Source organism: Phycodurus eques, chromosome 11 (assembly GCF_024500275.1).
Source record: "Phycodurus eques isolate BA_2022a chromosome 11, UOR_Pequ_1.1, whole genome shotgun sequence".
NCBI lineage: Eukaryota > Metazoa > Chordata > Actinopteri > Syngnathiformes > Syngnathidae > Phycodurus > Phycodurus eques.
In genome coordinates, this window is record NC_084535.1 from 25,252,559 (window position 1) to 25,264,980 (window position 12,422).

Sequence of the window (12,422 nt, forward strand, 5' to 3'; positions counted from 1 at the left end):
TGCGAATGGTTCTTTGTTTGTGTGTGCCTAGCGATTGGCTGGCAACCAGTTCAGGGTGTACCGCGCCTCCTGCCCGATGATAGCTGGGATAGGCTCCAGCACCCCTGCGACCCTAGTGAGGAGAAGCGGCTCAGAAAATGGATGATATCAAATTGAGATTCTTGCACACCTGCCTTGCCTCCCTGCTTCCCTCCACTTGGGCCCTCCACCTTTTTGCCTCCAATACCAAGCAAAACCCCGACAGAATGAACCAACCACAAAAGGACCCAGCAGAAAGCACACGGCGTTGCCCTGCACGACCCCAGTCTGCCTCCCAGCGCCATCAGCCTGCCAACCAAACCAACCCTCCACCTGTAAGCCCCATCGTTCTGTCCTTTTCATCAGTGTCCTCCACTTGTCCTAGTTATTCACAAGCCCTAATGGTTCCCCTTCGCCTATTTTATAGATTCAGATCTATCCGCTTGTAAAGCTGGCCCTGATTTAGTTAACCTCCTGATTCTGATTTTGAATTTTTTCCCTGGTTTTTGTCACATTTTCTCTTTTCCAATCCCTGTGAGTCCACACCAAAGTCCTTTCCTTCCGACCTTTACTTGGGCACCCGTTTGGCCATCTATCTGGGACCTCTGTGTGGTGGCCAACAGACGCGCCCAAGGTAAAGTTTCGTTCTCCCATTTTCCCACCCCTGTTTCAAAGCCACTTTTTTTTTTTTTTTTTTACCCTTTTCCACACCTCGTTCCATGCCCGTTCCACTTCCTCCAAAATCTGCCCCCAAGTCACCTTCTTCCGTTCAAAATTCTTCACCTCGTCTCGTACCACCCTTGTTTCCTAGTTCACCTTCCTTAGTTCCTGCACACTGTGCCCCTGTTTCCTGTGGTCCCCAACTTCTATGGCGGCAGGCTGAAAAAGCCAATTCAGATCTCGTTCCTGCTCCCCGGAGGGTGCACCAGGCCATCCTGCTCCGACGGCACATGCTATGCGGCCACCACCCGTCCGTGCTCAGGCAGCGCTTTTCCAGCGGCAGCCACGCGGACCTTCTCCGGCGGCACATGCCAAGTCGCCGCCACCCGACCCTCTTGCCAGGCCTCTGCATTGCTGATTGGTCCAGCATCATGGCCATCCGCCTGAACAGACCGATAGAAACCGTTGTGCTTGGCACCCTGGCCAACCTCCTGAACGGCCCATCCAAGTACCACACATCTGGCGTCCTGGACAGCCACACACTGGCCCTGATGACCCTGAACCCGCCTCCAGGTCCCCTTCACCGACACTGTTGTGGACACTTTTTATTGTGACTTTTAGAGATGTCTTGTATCTGTCCCTTAAGAGGGGGGGGGGGGTACTGTCATGGTCTGTTTTTGTTGACTTGGTTCTGATTTTGTTTGTTTCATGCTTTTGTCAAGCCTTCATGTGTCTCATGTCTTGTCTGCTCATTTGGTTATTGTCTCCACCCGTTCTCGACAGCCCTCTACCTTGTGTCAACCTATCAGCTCTCTCTAGCCACTCGTGTCTTGTCCAGGTGTTTCTCATTGTCTCGTCAGTTTGCTTGCATTTAGTTCCTTGGTTTCTTTCGGCCCTTGTTGGTTCAGTATTGTTTGCAGTCTGTTGCTGTGAGTCACATTTCTCATCATATGTTTTAGATTGTGAGTTTACCCCTAGTGTTTGTTAGTTGGAACCTTTTTGGGAGCAGGGGTGCTTTTAGTTTTTTTTTTTTTTTAATTAAATCATTTTGTTATTCTTGCCTCCCTGCTTCCTTGCAGTTGAGTCCGCTACCTTTTTGACTCCAATACCATGCATAAACCAAAACCCTGGCAAAACAGTGGTACCTTGAAGTAAAAAAATAATAATAATAATTAAAAGGACTATAACCAAAATTTAGGTGAAAATGATCCTCTTAAGTCTGTTGCGCCTTTATCTTCAATAAAAATTACCCCCCCCCCCAAAAAAAAGCACCTTAGTTGAACAAAATTCGAAAGGGAAATTCGAAAAATATCCACTCTGGAAGCAGAAACCGAAAAGACAGACTGTAGCCATGTGGATGACTTAGAAGTGTTACATCTTTAAGTGATTGTGATCAAGCTGCTTTTTTTTCCTCAGCAAAATACTTTGATTTGAAATGTCTTGAAAAGTGTTGGCCATTTTAGTTCATTAGTTTGTGATAGTTGACTGTAATGAGTGTAGTGAGTGAAGCTAGCTGCTGCTTCGCACTAGCTAGCTGCATATGTTAAGCTGCCATTTGTTTGTCAATTGTGTGTCAAAACACATTTCAGTGATTTTAATACATTATACAGTTAATGTTAAAATAAATGATTGTGTCAATGTGTTAGGTGCATCAGTGACATTACATTCATTACCCCATCTCGCTCTCATTAGTCATTTAGGTGAAGCGACTGTTGAAATCTTAATATTCGACTGGACATATATAACCGTTTTCACTGATTTGGTTGTGTAATTGATCTATTTGGTTCATTCTTACATATACACTGACCGCCCACTCCTGCATAACTTAGTGGAAACTAATAGATGTATCAATTCCGTTTCAAAGAAAACAAAGCTGAGTTATGTCAAAAAGGTATTCAATTATGAGTTTATCATTGTCGGTATAGTGTGCAGTAGAACGGCAATGTGTCATACGACACAGAGGTGTTCCTATTATTGGCCCTCATGCGTAGCTAATTGAGGTCATTAAAATATTAGTTACAGCTCTCATTATGATACAGGTCACACACCATTGCAAACTAATCATATTACTGCTGCAGGCTGAATGTTATACTGTAGAAGCCCCGCCCTTAAATGCTCAATGCTGCCATCTGCAGATCAAATGCTCAAAAAAATAAACAAAACACAAAAAAGAATGGCAGTCAATCTATGTGAAAACAGGTCATATTGTCATTGTAACAGAAAGGTACCATTCTTGGCCCAATTTAAAATCTCAAGATCACTGTGATTCAGTAAAACTGTGATTTACAAATAAATTATCTCTTAAAGATCAAATAAAAAATAGTACTTACTGTTGCTGGATGTGTTGTTGGATATAATGTGGTCTCACAAGCTGTGGGGAAGGTTTGACAGTCAGCTTCATCTGGGCAATGTTGTCAGCTTGATGTGGGGGCAGATCATAAGCATTAGGTGGCACTTGCTGAGGTATGGGCCGCTGTGGTACTGCGTTGTGTCCATTCATGTGACTGGTGCTATGATCATTGGTCGGTCCTTTCCCAGGCTGTGCTGGAAGGGTGTGTGTGGGCACAGTCTTCTGCTCACATGCCTTGCCGCTTGAGCCAGGCTTGCAGACACAGAGCTGAGGCCTGAGGCACATTCCTCCGTTTTGGCACTGAGGGATGCAGTTAGCTGGAATACAAAATCCAGACAGATGAGAAGAGAGAGAAAAGCAAGGACAGACAGATGGCGATAAGAGGACACAAACGTGTACACAAAAATTCACTAATAAATATGATTAATTTGTTCAATAAATTACAAGATAATTAGGCAACTGTTGTCCTCAAAACTGGTTGCAAAGTTTTAAAATTGCACCCCATTTGAGCACTTGCAAAAAATATGACATTTGACTTACTAATCTTGGGTCAGAGATCCTTTGCTCAAATATTTTTGACTTGCCATTTTTCTTCAAGAGAACAGTGTTGACTTGACCATTGGCCTCAACTACCAAATTGGGTTGGAAAAGTTTAGCGAAAACTAAGCAGGCATTGACGAACACAATTTCTCCCGAAGGACATCTTCTGAAGTTTCTCATGCATTTAAATATAAAAGCATGTGGCTGAATTTGACAAATTAGTTTTATCCACCCTTCTACAAATGTCCGCATCAGTTTTTACTCTAAACAATTGTTATAAACACACAAAATGAAAAAAAAAAATAAAAAAATAAAAAAATCTTCATCCTTATCACCACCCCTTAAAAGAGAAATGGGAAGTGGCATTATTCATACCGTTGAAAATTTTGAGTTAAAGTGAAATTTTATGAGGTGAATACCCAACTTCTGAAGTTACTGATGGTGTAATGGTACGCTCGTCTGACGTCGGAGCAGGCAGCGTAGGTTCAGTTCTCAAAGTGACCGTGCTAATGTACTATATGCGTGAATAGTTGTCTGTCTGCATTTGTGCCCTGTGACTGACACGTGACCAGTCCAGGGTCTACCTTTTGCCCAAAGTGAGCTGGGATCGGGCTCCAGCTCTCCGCAACCATGAACAAGATAAGCAGTAGAAAAGTTGGACGGATGGGTAACTTTTAGACGGAAATTGTTTTGTGTTAAGACGTACAAATTTATTTGAAAATCTAAACTTGTGTTTTCATTGAGCTTTCCAAAGTTATTAATGCTTTCTCAAAAGAGGCATATCCAATGGTGTAGAATTATAGTTGATTGGAATGCTGTAGTTACTGATAATGTTTTACTTGGCTGATATCTGTGCAGTCAGCGTAGATTCCGTTTCCACACAGCGTGAATGGTTGTGCCCTGTAATTGACCAGTCCACAGTGTAGTAAACTAATCAAGTCAGCTTGGATCATTTCCAGCTTCTATTTGATTGGCTTCTGAACAGCATAAGTTTTATATAGTAGCAACATGGCAGTTGGCTGCCATCTTTGTGGAATTTTCGGGGGGAAAAAAGAAAAAAAATATGGACTTAGCAAATGCCTCAAAAATGCACCATAACAAATATTCATTCATGAAAAAACAGACTATTTAAGTACTGTATTTTACGCACTATAAGGCGCACCTAAAAGCCTTTACTTTTCTCAAATAGCGACGCTGCGCCTTTTAACCCGGTGCGCCTTATGTGTGCTCTGAGTTTCAAAATCTGTAAAAATGTTGTTGTGCGATTTTGGTAAGCGCTCCGCTTCATTGACTGTCGGACCATTTTCCTGCGACATAGGGACGTAATACGTACACTACGTACGCTGGCAGCGATAAACCAATTATAGAACATTACGTAAAGCTACATACAGTACGTAATGCTTACCTCCACCACACCTCCGGTAGGTATACTGTACTACCAGTATGCTGCGAAACAACATTTGTTTGGCTAAGGGCTACCGAAAATGGCATCAGCGAATAGACATGCTTACGAAGCACAATTCAAACTACAGGCTAATCGGTTATGCGGTTGTAAATGGGAATAGAGCAGCTGCGAGAGAATTCAAAATCAATCACAAGAACAGCCAGGAGAAGCGTCTATACAGTCACCATTCGACTGAAGGCAATAACGATAGCACAAAACATGAAGATCGAACACTTTCAAGGAACTCCGTCTTGGTACTGTCGTTTTATGAAAAGGCGCCATCTTGCCATCCGCGCAAGAACTACCGTGGCGCAGCAACTGAAGAAGCGGCGTGGGAACGATGGATGAGAGACGGCGAACAAAACCTTTACTAAAATTGGGAGGCAGCGCCGGGCGAGTTACGCCACCATATGTGAATGGATTGTGGATGCCTGGGCTAAGGTATCTACATTGACTGTTGTCCGAGCTTTCGCGAAAGCTGCCATCATTGCTGAACAGCCACCCGGCAACGAGACTGACTCCGACAATGACGGTATGTTTGATGGAGAAATTGCCCAGCTCTTCAATTCAGATACAGAAGATTAGGACTTCGATGGATTTGTGACAAAAGATTGATAAAAAAATAATGTGAGTGTATTTTTAAATACGTAGTAGAATAAAGTTCAACCAAACTCACTGTTTTGCTTCCGTTACCTTGTTTTAGCATGCACCGAATAATACGCCTTATGTATGGCTTATGTACAGAAATCGACCCCATAATTGAGACTGCGCCTTACAATCGGTGCGCCTTATGGTGCGGAAAATATGGTGACATATTCTACTGCCCACACTGCTCTTCTCGGGAATAATGCTGAATTTGTGCTATTTAAATCAAATATTTGGGGCACCTGACGCCGTTTGAAAATTTTAATTTTTTAATTATTTTTTAACCTTTCCTGTTCAGCTGCATGACCATACAGAATGGTGGCTCTGTACGCCTTTTTTGCTGGAACAGTTTTGCCGTGCAACAGGGGAGTTTGAAATACTCTCTCTGTTTAATTTATTAATTATTTTTGTTAATTATTCTGATGGGGCGACACGGTTTACGGCTGATTAGCTCATCTGCCTCACAGTTCTGAGGACCTGGGTTCAAATCCAGCCTCACCTGTGTAGAGTTTGCATGTTCTCCCTGTGCCTGCGTGTGTTTTCTCCGGTAGCAGCTAAATTGTTGATAAACTGTGGCTGTGCGCTTCTAACATATTACTAGCATAATGTTACATCATTTCTTCCTAGTACAGCAGTACTGTACTAGGAAGAAAGGTACTAACACTTCCTTAAGGTGATAGAAAATTTAATCTTGCGTTCTTGTCGCTGGCTCTTGTTCTTGCGTTCTTGTCGCTGGCTCTGCTCGGTGTGACACGGAAAAATAAATAAATCAAAATAAATATATAAATAAATCGCATCCGGGGACATTAGCTGTCACTCAAAACGAATTAGCCAACGAGGACGCATTCCTCATAAAGCCCGTCCACCTGAGTGGTTTGTGGCAAAAAGAAAACACAGAAAGTCAGGCAACACACGCACAATGGTTGGAAATGATTGAACCCCGGTCCTCAGAACTGTGAGCCCGACGCTCTAACCACCGCCTGCAGTTGTACTGTTTTACTCTAATTTGAAGATGTTTTTTGACCAGATTTTTTGTTGGTGATATCACACACAAACATTCTCCAAAACGGCATTTTTTTTCTGGACATAAAATAAATAAACTTCTAATGAGCACATAATCCGATTTTCAAAATTATTGGTGCACTGTACTCACGATGAGACGCAACCAGATCCATTTGGATAGATTTTTTAGAATTTACATTTTAAGGAACTCTTGTCAAGCTGCTAGTTATAGGATGGACAGATGGAATGTGCAGTATGCTTGACGTTCACAGACTACTCTAAAATGGAGCAAAATATATGATGAATAATTTATCAGTCAAACATCAGAATAATTAAAAAATAAAAAATGAGCAGAGGAGTATTTCCAACTCCCCTGCATAGCAAAACTGTTCCAGCATAAAAGTCATACAGAGCCACCATTCTGCATGGCCATGCTGCTGAACGGGACAGGTTAAAAAAAATAATAATAATAAATATATATATATATACATATATATACACACACACACACATACATATCAGTATGTGTGTGTATGCATATCAGTCACTAGCAAATAATGTATACGTTATAAGATGTTATGCTGAATTTTAGTCCATGGTTTTGATTATGACATTGTCAAGCAGACTGAATTACAATTTTATATTAAATGTGGAGCCCGCCTGTGCCTAATTCCAGGCCACCTCCAACTCTAGAAGCTCTGACATCATGAAAACTGTCATTTTTAATTGCAATTGCGGTATTACGGCGTGCTGACATGGCAGCGCTGGATCAGAAACAGAAGTTTAAACCCGCTGAAGAGAAGAGCTACGAAAAACGTATTTTCTTTTGTAACCAAGCACGCTGTGTTTTTGGCTTTCACAGATGTCTTGTAAAGTAAACAAGTACATTTCAAGGCGTGGTGGCGACAAGTACTGGTAAAACAGCGCAGATAATTACTGGCAATCAAAAAGCTAATGATGAGATGTGGTCATTTATCAGGTCTGAAAGTAGTAAGCCTCATGAAATGTAGCCGACCAGTGAAGCTGTGGGTTCAGGGGAGGACTTAGAGGTGAAGCAAGGATATTCAGTTGGGAAGGAGCAACCTTACATTAACAGAAGAGAGAGATGAGTAAACTGACATTAAAATAAGAGTTACAGTGATTTCAACCATACTTTATGGTGATCTTAACATCAGTTCTTCTTCATCTTTCAATATTTTGTCCCGATTCATTGTGATGTAAAGTTGCTAGTTTGACCTTTGGTGAAGTTTTAGCTCAATGTTAGGCTTGTAATGCGACTTTCTACTTTCTTTCCAGTGTGGTAAAGTAATTTACATTTTATTTTTGTGTCTGTCATCAGCGCTTATGTGGGTTTGAGGACTAAAATAAACGCTAAAAACCATCAGTGCAAGAGTGCAACCCACCGTTCAACTTGTTAGCTGCCTCAGTGTTGGCATAAACATATTTTATTGTTTCACTCACCCAATTGACTTGACTGAAGTTCCGCGCGGTGTAGATTGAAGCTCGGAGCGGGAAGAAGCACGTCAGACTTCTACATATTGTGAAAGGCTCCTATGCACAATATAATCTTAATCCAAGTGTTGTATTGAGGTGACTAGTCATTTATTTTAACATAGTTAACAGTTTTGCTATCCGCTGGGCACGTTCTTCTTCGTTGGTTTTCGCCGCTTCTTCGTTAGTTTTCACCACTTTCTTCATGTTGGTAGACTGTAGGCATCGAAACTGAGAACCGAAATGTTTTAATTTGAACAATTCCGGGACAACCGGCATGTTAGTCCCGGTTCCAATCAGTTCTCGATTCTCGATGCCCAACCCTCGCCCTGAGAAAGCGATGAACCCATTATACGCTTACGCAAGCAATTGGGTGATGCTTATTTTTTATGGCTTGGATTGTCATGAACGGAACAGAGAATAGGACCCAAAATGCACGACTCCAAAACAAATGGATAGTTTCAAAAAGAGAGGTTTAATATACGGGCAGAGGTCGGTACACAGGCAGCCAATCCAAAAAAGGCAACAGTATCCAAAAACATGAGGCAAAAAGGCGAGGTTGATAATTGGAACAGGGTCTAGTCTTACTAGGAGTCTGTGACGTGGAAACAAGGAATGCTGGAACGCGTGACAAGGTACAACGAACTGGCGACTAGAAAGACACGAGGTTAAATGCAAGGGGTAATTAGGGTGAAAGAGGCACTGGTGGTTAAGATGCTCTCAGGAGCAGGTGTGTACAAGACAGGGGGGAAAACAACAACCGGAACACACACCCATGACAGAACTACCCCCTTAACAACAGGCCCCAGACGGCCCCGGAACCCCTGGATGCGCAACGTGGAAGTCCCAAATGAGCGAGTCATCCACGATAAACGCAGACGGCACCCATGAACGTTCCTCAGGCCCGTAGCCCTCCCAGTCCACCACATATTGAAACACCCTCCCCCTCTGACGAGACGACAACAGCCGCCTCACAGTGAAGACAGGGCCCCCCATCCACGAACCGGGGGGTCGGGCTCTCTCCCAGGTACTCCTGCAGCGTCTCACCAAGGTCAATCCCGCTGAAACTGTGGACTCTGGGGCTATGGCAGGAAATAGAGATTGTTGGTAACCGTGCACAACGTGAAAAGGCAATAGACCAGTGGATGCAGAGGGGAGGGAATTGTGAGAGAATTCGACCCAAACCAGTTTCTGAGACCAGGATCATGGCTCCTGTGAAGCAAGACATTGGAGCCCAGTCTCCAGGTCCTGGTTCAGCCTCTCGGTTTGTCTGTTGGTTTCAGGGTGAAACACTGATGACAGACTGACGGTAACACCTATGAGATTGTAAAACTCCTTCCAAAATTGCTAAATTAATTGGGGTATCCGAATACCACATTCTTGGGAAAACCATGGAACTTGAATACCTGGTGCATCATTAACTCGGCAGTGTCTTTAGCTGAGGGGACTTTCAGGAGTGCAATGAAGTGCACCATTTTAGAGAACCTGTCCACGACTGTGAGAATGGTGGTATTTCCTTTCGAGGCCGGTAATCCCGTCACAAAGTCTACGGAGATGTCTGACCAAGGACGTTGTGGTATTTGGTATTGGCAGGGGTCGCAACTCCCCAGAAGGACGTTTACGAGACGACCTGTGAGCACCACATACCTGGCAAGCATTGACACAAAAACGCTGTTCGACCACAGATTGAGTCTTGGCAATGTCTGGGTCACATACAGTCCGGTTAGTGTTAGCCCAGTGGATGACTCTTCCCCTTAAGGTTGGAACCACATAAAGCCTGTGTTCAGGGCAATTTTCAGGGCTAAGAGTGTTCTTCGAAGCCTCCTTTACCACAGTCTCAATGTCCCAAACAAAAGCAGAAACAAAACATGACTTGGGCAAAATGGTTTTAGGGTCGGACAAATAATTCTCTGCCCAGAAAATGTGCGATAAAGCATCTGGCTTATCATTTTTAGAACCAGGTCGGTAGGATAACGTGAAATTGAATCTAGTGAAAAACAGAGCCCATCTAGCCTGCCTCGCATTTAATCTCTTAGCAGACTTAAGACATTCCAGGTTCTTGTGATCTGTCCATACTAAAAACGGAGTATGTGCCCCCTCTAGCCAGTGCCTCCACTCCACCAAAGCCAGCTTGACTGCCAGCAGTTCACGGTCACCAATGTCATAATTTCTCTCGGCTGGGGTCAGTTTTTTGGAGAGATAAGCACAAGGATGTAATTTACCATCTTTGAGACATTTCTGGGAGAGCACTGCTCCTATACCGGCATCAGACGCATCAACTTCTACCAAAAACTATTGTTTGAGATTTGGCAAAGTGAGGATGGGAGCGGAGGTAAAGCTCGATTTAAGTTTCTGAAAAGCTGCCTGACAAAGCGGGTTCCATACGAAAGGTCTGTGTGGCGAGGTAAAATCATGCAAAGACGATGCTATAGAGCTGAAATTTCTAATGAACTTTCTGTAGAAATTAGCGAAGCCTAAGAACCTTTGTACGTCTTTGCGTGACGTGGGAGTGGGCCAATTAGTCACGGCATCAACTTTGCAAGGGTCCATTTTGATTTCACATGGAGCCAGCACGAACCCCAGAAAAGAAACGGACACCTTGTGGAACTCACATTTCTCAGCCTTGACATATAGTTCATTCTGCAGTAACTGCTGCAACACAGAGGGGACATGAATGATATGAGTCTCCTCATCCGGGGAGAATCTAAAAATATCGTCCAAATATACAAAAACGTACACATTCAACATGTCACGCAAGACATCATTGACAAAGTTCTGGAATACAGCTGGAGCGTTAGTTAGTCCAAAAAGCATCACCAAATGCTCGTAATGTCCCGTTGGTGTGTTGAATGCTGTTTTCCATTCATCCCCCTCCCTTATCCTGACGAGATTATATGCATTTCTTAAGTCTAGTTTGGTGAAAACCTTGGTTGCCTCCAGGAACTCAAAGGCGGTGGAGATGAGAGGAAGAGGGTACCTGTTTTTCACAGTTATGTCGTTGAGACTCCGGTAATTGGTAGTTTCGCAGAGGCTTGTCCTTCTTGTCCACAAAGAAAAACCCGGCTCCCGCAGGGGATGAAGATGGGTGAATAATCCCGGCTGCCAGTGATTCATCCACATACTCCTTATAGCCTTGTGTTCCGGCCCTGAAAGAGAGAATAACCTCCCTTGTGGAGGTGTCGTCCCAGGCAGCAAGTCAACAGCACAGTCATAAGGTCTGTGGGGTGGAAGGGATTTGGCCTTGGAAAAAACGTCTTTAATGTCCTGGTAAAAGGTGGGCACTTGAGATAAATCAGGATCCCCAGATGGGGTCTGTGGATTGTCATTTGAAACATAGCCCTGAACATCACATGGAGGCTTGAAACAGCTCTGGGCGCAATTGCTGCCTCATGACATAACCTGCCCAGAGGACCAGTCAATGTGGGGGTTATCTAATTTCAACCATGAGTTCCCTAAAATAAGGTCATGATTCATGGCGTCAAAAACATGAAAACTGATGTGTTCTGAGTGAGAACCAGGAAATGTCAATGTGAGTGTTTGGGTGCGGTGAGTGATCTTGCCCAAAAAACTGCCATCTGCAGCATAAAAAAAAAAAACTGCCATCTTGCGGTGGCGTTGTATTTGAAAGGTTCTAAGGTGCATCCATCTAACAAGGAGGTAGTTGAGTAAGTTTGCGTCAGAACCGGAGTCAATTAATACAGGTGTATGAATTTCAGGAGAGCATAGTGTCACTTTTGGAAGAACCCGGGCAGGGTCTTCCTTAATGATATTTAGACTCACCGCTCTCGTACCCTTGTTACCGGCATCGGCAACCTTGACGTGACAGTTGCTCACGGAATGACCCAACTGCCCGCAGTAGAAGCACCGCGCTTCCCTCAGCCGGCGTTGACGTTCCTCAGGGAAGACCTGCCTAGTTGCATGGGTTCATCCGTGGTGACGCTAGCCAGTGGATTGAGACCAGAAACAGGGGATCTGCCTTGGTTTGGCTGGTCACCGAGGCTCATCCTCCAAGTGCGCGGTGACGCAGCCCTCCACCGAACTCCATCCAGCTCGCGATCCAAAAGCCTTTTGTCGATTTTTACGGCGAGAGCGATGAGACTGTCCAAGTCGGTCGGCACGTCTAGCGGGACCAAATGATCCTTGACGGCGGGGGATAGTCTTTGAAAAAATGCATCGAGCAGTGCTCTATTATTCCACTGACTCTCAGCTGCTAGAATGCGAAACTCAATCGCATAATCTGACACCCTGCACTTGCCTTGTTGTAAGGTAACA

The 12,422-nt window shown here is 43.9% G+C and overlaps 1 protein-coding gene across 10 annotated transcripts in view; it reads right to left on the reverse strand.

Moving 5' to 3' along the window:
* Positions 1–12,422, reverse strand: part of ltbp1 (latent transforming growth factor beta binding protein 1) — a 166,608-nt gene that overhangs the window by 136,628 nt on the left and 17,558 nt on the right. For all 10 annotated transcript variants that reach the window (XM_061691041.1, XM_061691036.1, XM_061691035.1 and 7 more), the window contains exon 3: positions 3,009–3,345. In XM_061691041.1, coding sequence (XP_061547025.1) covers positions 3,009–3,345 — 337 coding nt within the window. The remainder of the gene's footprint in view (positions 1–3,008; positions 3,346–12,422) is intronic.